The following is an 18,222-nucleotide window of genomic DNA, read 5'->3' on the forward strand; positions in this document are numbered from 1 at the left end:
TGGGATGGACATTGGCTAGAACACAGACCATGGGTCACCCCATCACCAGTGCTCCTACTTCAAAGAGAGAATCCATTCACCACAGACCTGAAAACCTGTCTTTTCTTCAAGTGGAGAAATAATTGCTTGAATTCATGCTTGTGTTGGAAGAGGGAGTCAAAAGGTGGTATGAAGAGGCAACATGCTTCCAGAAACGTGGGTGAGAACATACTCTTTTGTGAAAAATTGCTTGTACATTTTTATGTATTAAAAAACATAAAATGTGTTTTTGCCAACAAATAAACAAAAAAACAACTTAAAGAACAGCAACTGTTATGTAGACAAGACACACAGCTTTATTAGCTGAAGGAAATAGAATTTCCACAGGATTAATTTCTGGATGATAAAGTGGCACTGCAGGATAATGTGCTGGACTACAAGGTTAGTTTGAGGCACAGGGTCAGCGGTTCAAAACTGCCAGTAGCTCCTTGGAAACCCTATCCAGGGTCTCAATGAGTTAGAATCAACTTGAGGGCACTTAACAACAACAATGAGAGAAGTCTGACATAGTATTGTGAAAGAGACAAGTTAGAAAGTGTGACTTCAGAGAAATCCTGTGGTTGTGTGTGTGAAAGTCAGAATGTTAGTGAGCATAAAGCCATGTGACAACATTTCACAATGATAAGGAACTGAAGTCTATCTGTTGCCTCATGCACCAGGAAACACATTGTGCTAAGACACTCCTAAATGTGGTCATTCACACAACAGAACAGACATGTCATAACGTCTGGAATCTTAGAATAGTTAATGTTTCCAATGAATTGGACTCACAGCATGAAAGTCTGTTGTCCTCCACGCACACACTAAACAACATTAGAAATCAATGAAAGCACTACACAAACATAAAAAGTTTTAAATGCACTGTATTTCATTGATTCTGAGATACCCGTTGTTGCACTTTGGTGGTGTGTATGTTGCTGGAAGCTACACCATCGGTATTTCAAATAACAGTAGGGTCACCTAGGGTGGAACGGTTTCAGCAGAGCTTCTAGATGAAGACAAACTAAGAACAACTAGATGATCTACTACTGGAATTTAGCCAAAGCAAATTGTATGGATCGCAACAAAATATTGCCTGTCTCGTTTGGTCCATATACATCTTCAGGAGGGATTCATTAGTGGTGGAGGACATCACATTTAGTGAAGCAGAGGATCCATGAGGGAAAAGGAGATGCTTAGAGATAGGGATTGAAACAATAACTATAAGGATGGATTTGAGCATCCAAGTGGTGGTAAAGATGTTGAAGGGCTGGGCAACATTTTGTTCTGTTGTGAACGAGGTCATCATGAGTAAGAGTCAATTCAGCAATGGCCATTACCTACCTACCTACCTGCCCATCCATCCATCCATCCATCCATCCACACACCCATCCATCCATCTTCTATTTATCTTCTGTAAAGTGTAAGAGAATACTGTGGACAAACATAGTCCATTAAAATGTTAAACTTAGATAAAATAAATAAACAGCTATATAAATGTAATATACAAAAAATGACACACACATGCACACAAACAGAAAACAAAGGTCAGGAAATCTTAGTTCTCAAACTGAAGTCTTGGCTCTTGAACACTAAAGATTTTTTTTTTTTGCAGAATATTTGTCTAATGCAATATGTCATTTGATTTCTTGACTGTTACTTCATTGGGTTACCTCTCTTTGGAATGGGCACAAATATCTGCCTCTTCCAATGATTGGCCAGGGAGCTGTCTTCCAAATTTTTTTGGTGTACATGATTGAGCATCTCCAGTGCAGCATGGCTTGTTGAATGATTTCAATTTATATTCCATCAATTCCTGAAGTTTTATTTTATGCCAATGTCTTCCAGTGCAGCTTTAGCACTATCGATTCTTAATCATATGTTCCCGTCTGAAATAGTTGAACATTGGCCATTTCTGTTTGGCTCAGGGACTCTGTATACCTTTCATCATCTTTTGACGCTTTTTGCATCGTTCAATATTTTACTCATGGAGTCCTTCAGTATTTCAAGTTGAGGCTTGATATTTTTCTTTAGTTTTTTTTTAGCTTGAGAAATGCTGAGTGTGTTCTTTTGTCCCTCTTGCTTTTCAAACTCCAGGTCTTTGCACATTTCATTATAATACTTGACTTTGTCTTCTCAGGCTGCCCTTTGAACCTTTCCATTCAATTGTTTTACTTTTTCATTTCTTCCAGTTGCTTTAGCGTCTCAATGGTGGATAGCAAGTTTCAGAGTCTCTTCTGACATTGATTTTGGACTTTTATTTCCTGTTTTTTTTTTTTTTTTTTTAATGACTGTTTGCTTTCTTCCTGTATGATGTTCTTGATATCATCCCATAGCTCTTGTGGTCTTTGGTCATTAGAGTCTAATGCATCAAATCTGTTCTTGAGATGGTCTCTAAATTCAGGTGGGATATGTTCAAGGTCATATTTTGACTCTTATGGGCTTGTTTTAATTTTCTCCAGTTTCAGCCTGAACTTGCATATGAGCAATTGATGGTCCATTCCATAGACTTCCCCTGGCTTTTTTTTGACTGATGATATGGAGATTTTCCACCATCTCCTCCCACAGATTACTGCATGTTACATCTGGTGAGGTCCATGTGTATAGTTATACTTTATGTTGCTTTAAAAAGATATTTGTAATGAAGAAGTCATTGGTTGCAAAATTCTGTCATTTGATCTCTAATGTAATTTCTATCAGCAAGGCCATATTTTCCAACTACTGACCCTTCTGCTTTGCTCCCAAACATCACATTTCAATCACAAGTCATTATCAGTACATCTCAATTGCATGCTTGGTCAATTTCAGAAGTTGGTAGAATTTTTTAATGTCATTATCACTGGCTTTAGTAATTGGTGTGTTATTTGAATTATAGTAGTTCTGCTCCCATAAAAATTTATAGTCTCAGAAACCCTGTAGAAGGTTGCTATGAGTTGGTACCAACTCCATGGCACATAACAACAACAACAACAACAGTATTAAATGGCTTTCTTTGCTGTTTTTGTTAGGTGCCATCAAGTCGGTACCAACTCATAACAACCCTATGCACAACAGAATGAAACATGGCCCTGTCATGGGCCCACCTCATGATTGTTGCCACGCTTGAGCCCATTGATGCTGCCATCTGGTCAATCCTTCTCTCTGGGGGTCTTCCTATTTTTCTCTGACTCTCCACCTTACTAAACATGATATCATTCTCCAGAGACTGGTCCCTCCTGACAATATGTCCAAAGTATGAAAGGTAAAGTTTGGCCATCCTGGCCTCCAAGGAGCACTCTGGCTGCACTTCTTCCAAAACGGATATATTGGTTCTCTTGGCAGCCCATGACACTTTCAATATTCTCCTCCAACACCATAACTCAAAAGCATCAATTCTTCTGTGGTCTTCCTTGTTCACTGTCCAGCTTGTGCATGCATATGAGGTTATTGAAAATACCATGGTTTGGGTCAGGCGTACCTTAGTTCTTAAGCTGACGTCTTTGCTCTTCAACACTTTTAAAAGGTCTTGTGCATCAGATTTGTCTAATGCAATACATCGTTTGATTTCTTGACTGCTGCTTCCATGACTGTTGATAGTTAATCCAAGAAGAATGAAGTCCTTGACAACTTCAATCTTTTCTCTGTTGATAAGAATGTTGTTTATTGGTCTGGTGGTGAGGATCTGTAGGTGTATGGGTATTGCCCTATCACAGACAGCATTGTACTTCAAGATTATTTTTGAAATGTTCTATTTTTTATGATGAATGCTACATCATTCTTCTTAAATTTGTTGTTCCTGACATAGTAAACTATATGATTGCCAGGTTCAAAATGGCCAAACCAGTGCATTTCAGTTCACTAATGCCAAGGTTGGAGTCCTGGTGTGTCAGTGCAGGATAAGGTGCTGGACTGCAAGGTCAGCAGTTCAAAGCCATCAACATTATACAGGGTTGCTATGGGTCAGAACCGATCTACAGCACGTAACAACAGCAACAGTGCCAAGGTTATTGATGCTTATGTGTTCCATTTCACTTTTGACAATTTCCAGTTTTCCCAGGTTTATCTCCGTACATTCCATGTTCCAATTATTAATGAATGTTTGTAGCTGTTTCTCCTCATTTCGAACTGTGCCTCACCAGCAAAAGGAGCTCTGGTAGCATAGTGGTTACGAATTGGACTGCAAACCTTAGGTCAGCAATTCAAAATTACAGCTGTTCTGTAGGAGAAAGATGAGGCTTTCTGCTCCTGTAAAGGTTTACAGCCTCAGAAACCCTGTGCAGGGTCGCTATGAGTCAGTTCTGACTCCATGGCACATAACCACCACCATCAGCAAATGAAGGTCCCCAAAACTTTGCTCCATTCTCATTATCATGGGCAACTCTAACTTTTTTTTTGTAAGTTTTTATTGTGAACTGAGTGATAGTTTACATGGGAGAGCACAGGCTTTACACCATCGTTTCAATGCAATGATTATAATCTCCTCTGTGCATCATCATTCAACAGTATTTGCTTCCAGTCCTTATTTTGTTTTGCCCTTTTTTTGGGGGGGTGTACACAGAAACACTCAGGAATATATAATAATTTAAACAACCAAAGAGCACATTCTGCAATTCTAGCTTGCAGCTTCCTTGTTATTCTTCAAGGTATGTATGTATTCCATTGTGTGTATGTACCACAGTGTGTTTACCCAATCTTCCATTGATGGGCACTTAGGCTGTCTCCATCTTTTTGCTATTGTGAATAGTACTGCTATATTTCTTGTGGATATATACCAAGCAGAGGAATTGCTGGATCATATGGTATTTCTATTTCAACTTACTGAGGTAGCACCATACTGTTTTCCAGAGTGGTTGGACCATTTTGCAATCGCACCAGCAATGTAAGAGGGTCCCAGTCTCTCCACATCCTTGCCAATATTTATTGTCCTCTGCTTTTTGAACTTCACTGCTGTTGCTGGTGTGAGATCATATCTCATTATTATTTTAATTTGCATCTCTAATCACTAACGATCATGAACATTTATTCATGTTTGTTGGCTGCCTGAACCTCTTCCTTGGTGATGTGTCTGTTCATATCCTGTGGCCATTTTTAAATTGGGTTATTTGTCTTTTTCTTGTAGAGGTGTTGTAGTTTTCTATAGATTTTAGAATTTAGTCCTTTGTCTGATATGTCATTGAAAAAGATTTTTTCCAATTTTTGGGCTCCCTTTATACTGTTTTGATGAAATCATTTGATGCACATAAGTTTCTAATTTTTAGGATGTCCCAATCATCTATTTTGTTTTCTTTTACTTGTGTAATTTTCATAATGTTTGGTAGTCTGTGTGTGCCCAGTATCAGAGCCCTTGACTTTGTCCCTATTTTTTCATTGATGACCTTTATAACTCTGGGATTTATGTTTATGTCTTTAATCCATGCTGACTTGGTTGTTGCATATGGCATGAGGTAAAGGTCTTTTGTCAATCTTTTGCATACTGATTTCCAGTTCTGCCAGCACCATCTGTTAAAGAGACTATGTCCTCCCCATTCAATGTACTTTGGCCCTTTGTCAAAGATCAGTTGGCTGTATGTGGATGGGTTAATTTCTGTTTTTTTGATTCTGTTCCATTGACCTATATATCTTTCATTGTACCGTACCAGGCTGTTTTGACCACTGTAGCTAAGTGGTAAATGTAGAAATCAGAGAGTGAGATGCTTCCAACTTTACTCTTCTTAAGCAGTGTTTTGCTTATCCTGGGTCTCTTTCCTTTCCATATAAAGTTTGCAATTGTTTTATCTGTCTCTTTAAAGAATCTTATTGTAATCTGGATTGGGATTACATTAAATGTGTAGATTACTTAGGGCAGTATTGACATTTTCACAAAGTCTTCCTGTCCAGGAGCATGGTATATTCTCCCATTTTTGTAAGTTCCTTTTGGTTTCTTATAGTAGTGTTCTGTAGTTTTCTTTGTATTGGTCCTTTGTTTTTCTGGTTACATTTCTTCCTAAATATCTTATCCTTTGGGTAGCTATTGTAAATGATATTACTTCCTAACTTCATTTTCAGCACTGCCATTATTAATATAGAAGAATCCAACTGAATTTTTGTATGTTGATCTTGTACTCTGTCACTTTGCTGAATCTTCCAATGAGCTCCAGTAGTTTTTTTGCTGAGTCTTCTGGGTTTTGTATGTATAGGATCATATCATCTGCAAATAGAGAAAGTTTTACTTCCTCTTAGCCAATATGGAAACCTTTAATCTCCCTTTCTTGCCTTAGGGCTCTGGCTAAGTCTTCCAAAACAACTCTACTTTGAGGAAGAGGCTCTTCCCCAGTCATATTTTGAAGGCCTTCAAACCTCAGGTGCTCATCTTCCTGCATTATACCTGACAATGTTCCACTGAGAGTCATAAGGTTTTCAGAGGTTAGATATTCACAATTAGTCTGCCTCTCCTTCTTCCTAGTCCATCTTAGTCCAGAAGCTCTGCTTAAACTTTTCCACTCTGAGTGACACTGCTGTTATTCAAAATACCGGTAGCATAGTTTCTAGCATCATAACAGCACACAAGCCACCATAGTATGACACACTGACAGACAAGTGGTGGATGTCTGTATTTTAAACTCATTGAAAGCATATATTAAATATGGAAAGTATCTAGCTATTAAATCTCATCTTCATAATTCTATATATCTATGAAAGGAGACTTGGTGGTGCAGTTGGTTAAACTGAAAGGATAGCAGTTCAAACCCACTAGCCACTCTGTGGGAGAAGGAGATGGCAGTCTGCCTCCATAAAGATTTATGGCCTCAGAAACCCTATGACGCCTCAGAAACCCTAGTCTGGCCTGGAGAGTCACTGTGAGTGGTTGATCTATGCCATTTATTTGGGACTGATAGACATCGAATCATTTTTTCTTCCGCAGATTATGATTTCAGGTTCATATTGTGTGTTGTGTTTAGTGTAGAATTTAACCCGGATCCTTCAGCCAGCAGTGATATTTAATTGCATTCCTATAGAATAGTGAAGGACTCCTGGTGTGGGCTAATGTGCTTGGACTGCAAAGTTGCTTTGAACCACAAGGTTGGAGGTTCAAGTTCACCAGCTGCTCCTTGGAAACCCCATACAAGGTCGCTTTGGGTCATAACTGACCCAACAGCACTTTACAACAACAACAACAATAATAGGAAATCTGGTAGTATAGTAGTTATGAGAAGGCTTTGAACCTCAAGGTCAGCAGTTAGAAACTACCAGTCATTCCTGTAAAGATTTGCAGCCTCAGAAACCCTATGCAGGGTCTCCGTGAGTTGGAAGTGACTCCATTGCACACCACCACCACCATAATAGGAAATGGAGTCATTGTGTGGTACTGTGGGATAAGCACTAGACTGCAAGGCCAGCAGTTCAAACCCACCAGATGCTTCTCAGAAACCCTATTACAAGGTGGCTGTGAGTCAGAACTGACTCCATGACACTTACCAACAACATTAATAGGAGTGGTTGCTGGGTTTGAACTGCCAACCTTATGGCTCACAGTCCAGTGCTGACCCTACAGCCCACACCAGGAGACTTGGTGGCCACAGAAAAGTGAATTCTGTATTAATTAGCTTTCTGAGGCTGCCATAATAAATTGCTACAAACTAGATGGCTGAAAACAGCAGGAATGTATTTGCTCAGGTTCTGGAGGCAAGAAGTACAAAATCAAGGGCCATGCTTCATCCAGAGGCTGGAAGAGGAGAACTGATTCCATTCCTTCTTCTTCCAGTGTTTGGTGGCTGTTGGCATTCTTTGATTTGTAGATACATCACTCCAACCTCTGCCTTGGTGCTTTCATTGGCTCCTCTTCTGCTTTGTCAAATCTCCTACTCCTTTCTCTTCTGAGGATGTGCCACTGCATTGAAGGTTTGTCTTAGCCTTGGTTCTGAAAAGAAACAAAATCAGTGAGAGGTAGGTAGATCGATAGAGAGAAAGATAGAGAGAGGAAAAGAGAGAGAGATTCATTTCAAGGACATTTTTTCATGTATATTTTGGGGCTGACAAGTTCTAAATCTGTACGTCAGTTGGCAGGCTGGAGATCTAGAAAGATAGATAGATAGATAGATAGATAGATATTGTTGTTAAGTGCCATCAAGTAGGTTCCGACCCATAGCAACCCTGTATAAGGTTTCTGAGGAGCAGCTGGTGAATTGAACTGCTGACCTTACGGTTCAAATCAACCATTGCAGTCCAATGCATTAATCCACATCGCCACACCAGATTTCCAATAGATAGATAGACAGATAGATAGGTAGGTAGGTAGATATAGAGCTATATAAAGAGATAGATGAGGGATAGATAAAGAGATTTAGATAGAGACAGAGAGATAATAAGAAAGGAAGAGACTGGTTGATCTGGTTGGTTATGTGCTGTGGAGTCGGTTCTGAATCATAGTGAACCTGTATAGGGTTTCTGAGGCTGTAAATCTTTTTGGGAGTATAAAGCCTCATCTTTCTCCTGAAGAACAGCTGGTAGTTTTGAACTTCTGACCTCGAGGTTAGCAGTCCAACTTATAACCACTACGCTACCAGAGAGGAAGAGAAAGAGATTAATTTCAAGGAAATGGTTCATGTCTATTTGGGGACTGACAAGTTCCAACTCTGCAGGTCAGGTGGCAGGCCACCTGAGATCAGAAAATGAGAAGAGTGTAGGGTCTAGAGAGAACCTTGTCAGACATCCATTTATATGCTGGGATAGACCACACCCACAAGGAAATTCCCCTTGTGTTCACATCACGGAAAGTACTTACATTATATTTCATTATGGAAGAGCATCAGTCCAGTGTCTGCTAAACCCCTGAGAATCACAGTCCAGCCAAGTTACTGTGAACCATCACAGGGCCCATCAGGATAAGACAGGATGATCTCCTCATCTCCAGATCCTTAATTCCATCTGCAAAGACTTTGTCACCAGTTAGTTTGCAGAAATTAGGTTCTGGAAATTAGGATACAGGTTTATTATTATTATTTTTTAGGGTGGGGGGAGAACCCAATTCAACCTACTATAGATACACTTTGCCATTAGTATATCTTCTTTTTAGTTTCCCTCACTTCCACTTTTGGAAACTCAGAATCTGTCTGCTGAAGGCCTGGGAGGAGAGATCCTAGGGAATGAGCAGGATTTGGGGACATTTCCTGCAATATAGTTACAAAGTATGTATGCTCTTCCGTGTACAGGAGAACTTAGGTTTGACAGCAGTATCATTCGCTTCTTTCCTTCATCCCTTTTTAAAACACAATATCTTCTTAGGCAGTATTGAAGTATTGAATTAGGCAGTACTATTAATTACATAGATTTACCTATTATTTAAGGAGCTCTGGTAGTGTAGTGGTTACGAAACAGGCTGTGAACCTTAAGGTCAGCAGTTCAAAACTACCAGCTGTTCCACTGGAGAAAGATGCAGCTTACTGCTCCCGTAAAGATTTATAGCCTTAGAAACCCTGTATAGGGTTGCTATGAGTCGGAACAGACTCCATGGCACATCGTGACGATGGTCTTTATTTAGATTTTAATCACTTGTAAAGTTAAATATGTCTTACAAACAAAATGGGCAAAGTAGAATAAAAAATATTATGGAAGATGCTCTAGCAATAACCCATTTCTCTGAATCTTGTGTGACTGTTCACCTGTTTTGTTGTTGAACTTAGTTTCTTTAAATATCGGATCATGGACTTACTTGTCACATTTATGGGTTTTTGTACCACTCATTGTATTATAACTCTTTTGGTTGCAAGTGTCAGCAATTTAATTCGAATGTGTTTAGTAGAAGATGAAATATGGTGACCCTTGGGATATGAGGGGTGTTGTGCAACAAATCAAAGCACAAAGGACAAGGATGCAGCTGGACCTCTGGAATGTCAGGGACCAAATCAAGTCAGTTTTCGCCATATCCACCTGTTGCATTTGCTCATTTCTGCAGGTGATAGAAACATACTGGTGAACATAGCTATTGGAATCTGCTGGATTTTATGCTCTGGCACTTTTTTTTTTCAGATGAGGTTGGAGACATTCCAAGAATGGATTTTGATGGGCCTGGAATGTACTCAGTAAACATGATCAGGGAAAGAATCATGGAACATGTCCTGGTTGGAACAGGAGCAAGAGAGTTGTCCTGAGGAGAAGGCTGCCCTTTTCAGAAAAAAATGAGTTGTGGGAAGGCAAAAGAAAAACATATTTCTTTGCAACCATCATCACTAACTTTGGCTCGCTTGCTCCTTCTAAAACATCTATCCAATACTTTCACTTTACTTTATAACCCAACTCAAAGTTACTTTTTTTTAGTCTAGCCTTTCTCACTTGATGATGACATGTTGTTTCTAGTTTGAATCTTTCATCTAAATTTTGGTTCTTCATTTCCAAAAATTTGTTGATTGTTCTCTAACTAGAGGACACGAATCCCAACCTATTTATAATAATTCCAAACCCTATTCTTCATCATTTTTTCCACACTCAAACCAACTTCCTCTCTTAACTTCTTTATTTTTTGTTACTGATTACATCATGTGGCAACTGACTCTCACATAACGAAATCCTCCTTGAGTCTCCCTTTTCTATTAGCCAACAGATTAAGACACTAGGTGAGGATGTTTTTCAAAATCTCTATCGTATGTATTACATCTTTTCTATTTCCACTGGCTCCATATGGGTCCATTTCTCCTTTCTTTACATTTGGTGTGCAAATATTCCCTGTCTTCTCCCTTCAAATCTAATCAACACTGTCCCACTAGAGGATGAGCTATAAAATCACTGTTGTAATCATACCACTTCCCTATTGAAGGTTCTATTATAACCAAACTAAAGTCAGTTGCAATGCATCTATTCCAATTCATAGTGACTCACATGCATCAGAATAGAACTCCAAAGAGTTTTCAGTGGCTAATTTTTTTGCAAGTAGATTGCTAGACCTTACTTAAGATGCACCTATGGGCAACCTTAAGGAGCTCTGGTAGCGTAGTGGTTATGAATCGGGCTGCAAACCTTAAGGTCAGCGGTTTGAAACTACCAGCCGCTCCGCGGGAGAAAGATGAGGCTTTTTATTCCTGTAAAGATTTACACCCTCAGAAACCCTGTACAGGGTTGCTATGGGTCGGAACCGACTCGATGGCACTTAACAACAACAACAACAACATGGGCAACCTTGAACTTCTAACCTTTTCATCAGGAACCAAGCATGGTTACCTTTTGCCTGGGGATTCTAGTAAATAAAAAAGTCACAATTCTTGAGTTTGGCAGCATAACCTTTGACCTTGACTTACCTGTGGAGTTGGTTCTGACTTGTAGAAACCTGGTATAGGGTTTCCAAGGAGCAGCTGGTGGGTTTGAACTTGTGTTGATTCTACAGTGCCATACCAGGACTTCCTGCATGGAACATGCCATGTTTATTCTTTCCGTTAAACTTTTGCACATTCTATTTCACTTAAGCTAGGATCTGAACTGTTTTACTTATACCAACAGTTTTGGTACTTAATTATGGGCAGCCTCTTATCATGACTTAAATGCTTCATTCACTTTTGTGAGTCTCCCCCCACTAAGTTCTGAAATTCTACTGTAACCACATCATGTGTTAGGATTCTGTGCACCTCAAAGCTAACTTGAATTTTATAATTCTACTTAACTGCAACCCACCTGCTGCTCTGTATCCTTTTCCCCCTAAAGTATTTCTTGTTAAATTCTTGAATATATAAATCCCATGGGAGAAATGCCTTGTGGAATATTTTATTGAGAAAACCTTAAAACAATTCAACTAGAAAGCAGAAGTAGATTTGGAATGGTAATTGACTCTACCCTAGAGCGGTCCTGTTGTGGGCTGATTTGGTTTTAGGTAGAGGTGTGATCCAGGCAGGTATTAACCAGTACAAAGGTCAAGGAGTCTAGGTGTTCCAAACACTTAATATGTGTTCATGCTGAGAACTGACTAGTGGGGACTTCTTCACAGGTAGGCTCTTGAAGAGCTCTGTGGTAATTGTTTTATTAAAATAAGGATCCAAATGGAGTCTAGAGGTCTAAGAGCTTGTGTTCAGAATGTGGTCGAGCCCCAGACTTCAGTGAGAGGTGAAGTATCAGAATAGGTCATCTCTGAGGTCTCCATCAGTCTGGCATTCAATCAGGTATCCAAGATGTGGCTTGATGACAAATGAGCTGGTGTATGAATTAGATGTTAGTAACAAATTGGCCTGCCAAAAGAACCAACAGATCTATGTTGGAAGAAGTGCAGCCAGAGTGCTCCTTGGAGGCCAGGATGGCCAAACTTTGTCTTTCATACTTAGGACATATGGTCAGGAGGGACCAGTCACTGGAGAGGGATATCATGTTTGGTAAGGGGGAGGGTCAGAGAAAAAGAGGAAGACTTTCCCTCCCTGCCCCAGCAAGATGGATTGGAAAAGTGTCAACATCAATGGGCTCAAGTGTAGCAACAATTGTGAGGTTGGCCCAGGACTGGGCAGTGTTTTGGTCTGTTGTGCATAGGGTCACTATGAGTCAGTATGGACTCGATGGCACCTAACAACAGCAAATTGGCCAGCATATATGATAAAATTAGGCTTCCCTTGGGTCAAATATCATAGGAAGAGGCTCTTCCTAGAATTACACAGGCAGAACAATGAACGGATAGCACTTACATAATCTTAAAAGTTAGGAAAAAATAACCAGGCCCCTCTCCAAATTTTGGACCAGTTGATGTCACTGAGATTCTTGGGGTATTACTTGGAAGATGTAGTAATGAGGATGGGAAGGTAAATGAGAAAGGTTGTGCTACCTGTACAGACCGTGGACACAGACTTCAAATAGGGCATATAGGTGATATTCAAAGAAATGTACACTTACGTACATCAGACTGAAATTTCTGAAAATTGAAGAAAAGGAAGCATTTTGAAAACAGCCATAGAGAGTGGACGGATTACAAGTAGGAGAATAGTGAGAAGGCAATGACTAACTTTTCACCAAGATCAATTGTAGTCAGCACAATGGGATACTGAAAGAAAAACAGAAACCAACCCATATTAATAGGATTTTATATCTAGCACAGTATCATTAATTGATGATTATTCCATAAAGAAAGCATTAACAACGATCTTTTTCCTTCTCTTAATTTTTCCTTCTTTTAATTTAAAAAAGATAACGGCAGTAAAAGTTATGGCATTTTATTGTGGGGTTTGCAATTGATACGGATGTAAAAGATGACGAACACAGCACAGAGGGTGCAGATAGTGGTGACTGCATTTCACATGAAATAGTCCTGGTGTGGGACTGTAGGGTAAGCACTGGACTGCTACCCACAAAGTTGGCAGTTCAAACTCACCAGCTGCTCCTTGGAGACATTATACTGGGCTGTTGTGATTCAGAACTGACTCGACAGCACTTAACAGCAAGTACAATATTAACTCCAAGTAGACTGTGATAAAAATGGAGGCTGTCATCCCTAGAGTAACCACTGAAACTTCAATGAAAAGAGATATAACCAAGGCTCCAAGAGAAGATTCCAAATAAAATACTATAAGAGTTTTATTATCCATAAAGAAGGCAAGGAAGGACAAATAGAAGAGTAAGAGTGAAAAATAATGGGACAAATAGAAGAAAAAAAAACAAACCCAAAATGGTAGCTCAAAATCTAACCATATCAAAACCATACTATTTGCCTAAGAATGCTCTTTAGAAGCCAGCATAGTGAGACTTCATCTCAGGTAGTTTGGGCATGTTATCGGGAGGGACCATTCCCTGAGAAAGTCATCATGCTTGGTAGATGGGTAGTGAAAAGGAGATAGAAGCTGGTGGTTCTGTGCACTAAACACTGGAGTACAAAGCATAAGGTTGGCAGTTTGATCCCATCAGCAGCTCTGTGGTAGAATGATGGGGTTTTCTGCTCTTGCGTAGTTTTGTAGTCTTGGAAACCCGATACAAGGTTGCTATGACAAGTGAAAAAGACAATGACTACAACAATGGTTCAAACACAGCAACAATTGTGAAGATGGTGCAGAACCAGGCGGGGTTTTGTCTTGTTTCACATGAGATTGCTATGAATTGGAACTGACTTGATGGCACCTGACTACCAGGTCATGTGGAGAGCTCTAATTGTTTTACTTTTCTAGGGGTTAGTCCATTGTTGTAAAGGGGAGGAAGATTGGGCCAGGTTTCAAAGGCTTCATGGAGAAGCAGAGACATGCGCACAAAGAGGTTCTTTTCATGCCTGCTCTCAGCACAATGTCCGGGGGTCTGCCTTGTGGTAGGCCCTTACCTTTAGGCTGCTCTGTGCCCGGAGTAGAATGGTCTGCACTGTCCTCCTCAACTTGCCACTGCTTGAGATCAGGACAACTGCATGACCAGAGGGACATGCTGCCATGACAGCAACACAAACCATGACCCCTATCTTGCTGTGCCACAGCAGTAGTAAGGGCACCGAGAGGAGGGCAGCACAGAACGCTACTATATAGAAGAAAAGGAAGGAGACAAGTGAGTTGAGGGCTTTGATGTGGGCTTCCAGGCTAGGGTCACGAGAGCCACAGGAGTTGGCTCTCATTGTCCTCAAATGCCTCTGCAGAGAGACAATCAGCATCCCTGAACAAGCCAGAAAGCAGAAGAAAGGGGGGAAGGAGCCCAGATTGCAGAAGAGGAAGGAGTACAAGAAGTGAATCTGTGGGTTTCCCTTTTCTGTATTATTTACAAGCAGCACAGTTGTGAACATAAAGCGGGATCTGCTGAAGAAATCCCACAAACAGAGGAATGTGCAGACACCGGAGAACGTAATAACTCCCACTAGCATCTGGGGCATCTTCTTGGAGAAACAGCGGGCCAGGCAGAGCAGGGTGGTGTGGGAGAAGTGGACAATCTTGCAACAGTAGTGGATGCTGAGGCATGTGGCAAGCCAGAAATTGGCTTGGTTGGTAACCATCCAGAGTACAAGGATGGCTTGGTAGCTCCAGTTCAGTGGGTCCTTCATCTGTTGGAAGTGGGTGAGTTGGATGGCATCCAGAAACAGCAGCCCATGAAGGAACAGTCGAGTGGTGCTCAGACTCAGTAACACCATGTCACAGCTGGTCAGCGGCCGTCTCTTTACGATGTCCCAGAGGTTCACCAGGAAGATGAAGGCATTAGCCAGGACCCCCACTATAAACTCCAAGATTGAAAGCAACAGAAACACAATCTTGACCTCATAGGATACAGTTATGACAGGGGTCAGCATGATGCCTCTCTTCTAGTTGGCAGGTAGTCTAAGACTCAGATTCCACCCAGCAGAGAAGGCAAGTTTACATCCTGAGCTAGGACTGCTTTTGCACAATGTTCTTTCTTGCTCTGGGTCTATCCCAAATGAGGTACATACAAAGTACCAGGCAACCTAGAGGAATGCTCTTGCAGTAAAAAATATTTCAGACACACACAATGACTCATTGTTAGAAATGGAAAATGGATGGATTTACCTCTTGGCTGGGACAGGAACTTCCAATCAACCCAAGTGTTCCTTGGGCTACAGTCTCCTCAAGAAACCACAACATTGGAGATGCAAACAAGAGAAAGTCTCAATTTCCCAATCCCAGTTTTGCATACACACCTGCACTGATTAACTGGAGAGGCGAGAAGTATTTGCTTATGGATTTCAAGGATACAGGCAATAGGCAAAGTAGATATTCTTGGCAGATGAGGGTTTGGAACCCTATCTCTTTCCATTTACATGTCTTCTATCACCTTTGAGGTATCATTCTTAACATTGGTGATGTTTTAATATGGACAAGAGCCTGGTCCCTCCTGTGGCACTCATGTCTGACTTCAGGTTGAGGTGTTATTGCTCAAGGATTCATTCAACCATTTTTTCTTTGCCAGACGCTGTGCTTGGCAATAGACGAATTAAGATGAACAAGACCACCACTTTGCCAAGAATGGAGAGAGAAAGTGGGAAATCCTGCTTGGATTGCTGCCAACACTCTTAACTGCTCTCTCTGCTTCCCACCCCTCCTGCTCAAATACCAGCTTAAGTCTCCCTCCACTGTCTCAGGGGAGACCCTATGGATGGCCTGAAACTCAAAGTCTGAAAAAGCCAACATTTCTGGTTCCTGGTAATGAGACAAAAAGGAACAAACAAAAACAATGGACAAGAAAAACACAGGACAAACATCCAAACACTTGAAGTGTTACAATTCCAGCCACTGCTACATCATTCACTTGCCTTACTCACAGTCCAAAACCCAAGAACCACATAGTCACTTCTTAAAGGAATAGAGGCCTTACACTCATCTCTGGTGGAACTAAAAACCCAAACATAGGTCTGCCTGCCTTCCTGATACTGTATGTAGTCCATGCTCTCTGTGATCCTACTCATGGGAGTGGTCATCTTATGCCATTTTCTTCATCTTAGAAACCAATGGTCAGCTGATAGCCCCATTGATCACTGACCCTTTTCATCCCAACAAGGAGAGGACTGAGAGCTTTCTGGGCTGTTCACCAGCTCTTGCATTATGCTCTGAGAGAGGACAGAAGACTGGGAGCACCCTGCTATGGCTCAACCCTCCATATGGACCTATGAGGGAAAGTCCCCTTTGAGGCTGTTAGGGCCTGAACCACAAGGCTGGTGGTTCAAACCCAGCAGCAACTCCTCAGAAACCTTATACAGGGTTGCTATGAGTCAGAACCGACTCTATGGCACTTAGTAACTTAACAGAGCCTTTAAGAAGGGCTGGTCTTGCATAAGACCCCTATGTCACAGGTGATCAGTGCCCCATCTGGGGTACCTGAATCATAACCACAAAAATGATGTTTTTAAAATTAAATTAAACATTTTTAAAAATCACCTGTTGCTAACATAGTCAATACTTGGAGATAGGGCTCAGAGCAAAGAGCAAAGCATTTATTGTGCATTGATATACAGGAACACAGAGAAGCAGGAATTTCCCAGATCTGTCTCTCTGACTGGAGGGCAGCCTGGGGCTTTTAATGCAGAAGAAAACCAAGATCTTGGAACTTGTCGTCAAGCACTGTTGTATTGTTTTTCTACTCCAGTAGTTAGGGTGGTCTTATCCTGAACACAGTGACTGTTTCCATCATTTCTGTATGCTGACTTCCCCTTTGTTCTGTTTTGTAGTTTTAGAAGGAAAAATTAATTATGGAACATAGCTAAGGAGGGAGTTAAATCTTAACAATAGTCACTGTTTGAAGCTGGTTATTCAGATTTTATTTTCTAAGCTAAAACCTTCCCTGTGCCTCTATTCTCAGTGCCTCTGTTTCACATTGCCTCACCCCCCTGTCCCATTAAGCAACCACAGTGACCATTAAAACACAATTCTAATCATGCCATGCCTCCTGATGATATGGCTTGTACTCAGCCATAGTATGTATAAGCAGAAACAATCCAGGGGTGACCATCCCATCAGAACAAAGACGAGTCCTTAGAATGGCTACAGTGCCCTCCATAATCAGAACCCTGTTTCTTCCTGGATGTCATCTGTGGTACCTGTTCCTCTCAGTGTCATCACGAAGTGGGAGTGGTGATGGGTACAGACAAAAGTAGGTAACACTATCAGAGGGGGTGACACCAAGATGACCGTCTATAAGATTTTTGTGCAGCTTTTCCACTGAAGTTTATTATTATTATTATTTTATAACAATATCCCTGTAGTTAGTTAGAACATCAAAAAAATTTCTTGTAAGCCTAGTTTACATGTATCAATATACCTGCAAACCAAACTTCTATACTTATTTACTTTTTGAACTTTTTAAATGTGCCTTGCTTGATGACACCTAACAACAACAAATGTCCTAGTCAGAGCTGTCATTATAACCCAGTTAAAATGATGCTTTGACTTGGGTGCTAGGGAGGGGGGCAATATACAGGGAGGGAGAGGGAAGTGGAGAAATGGGGCAGATGGGAGAACAATTGGGCATGTTCGAAAGGGCTAAAGGGGACAGAGATAAAGGACGATATATGCACAGCCTTGGAACTGCAGGGCTCTGAGATACAGGGATTGAGTCATGGTTGGAATGGGGGGGGGGACCTGTTAAGATGCTTGACTGTTTGTTTGTTTGTTTTAATCCTGGTTTCCCTTGCATTACAATATAGAGTAGACACTGGAGAGGGAGAGAAAGGAATAGTCAGAAACACTACACTAGAAGGCTTGTAAGTCCGTCTTCTGCCTATGATTGATTGGAATACCTAAAATGGGGCTACAGTGTACTCAGTGAATGAGGCTTCTTGCGGAACCTTTGCAATACATAAAACTATAGGTAGAAACC

At 40.8% G+C, this 18,222-nt stretch overlaps 1 protein-coding gene across 1 annotated transcript; it reads right to left on the reverse strand.

Annotated features, from left to right (window-relative positions):
* Window positions 1-14,197: 14,197 nt before the first annotated feature.
* On the reverse strand, window positions 14,198-15,184 carry LOC102831969 (taste receptor type 2 member 38-like). Its single transcript, XM_006861182.1, has one exon. The coding sequence runs from the start codon at window positions 15,182-15,184 to the stop codon at window positions 14,198-14,200; it is 987 nt and encodes a 328-aa protein (XP_006861244.1).
* Window positions 15,185-18,222: the final 3,038 nt, after the last annotated feature.

The sequence above is a fragment of the Chrysochloris asiatica genome, unplaced genomic scaffold, assembly GCF_000296735.1.
Source record: "Chrysochloris asiatica unplaced genomic scaffold, ChrAsi1.0 scaffold00041, whole genome shotgun sequence".
NCBI lineage: Eukaryota > Metazoa > Chordata > Mammalia > Afrosoricida > Chrysochloridae > Chrysochloris > Chrysochloris asiatica.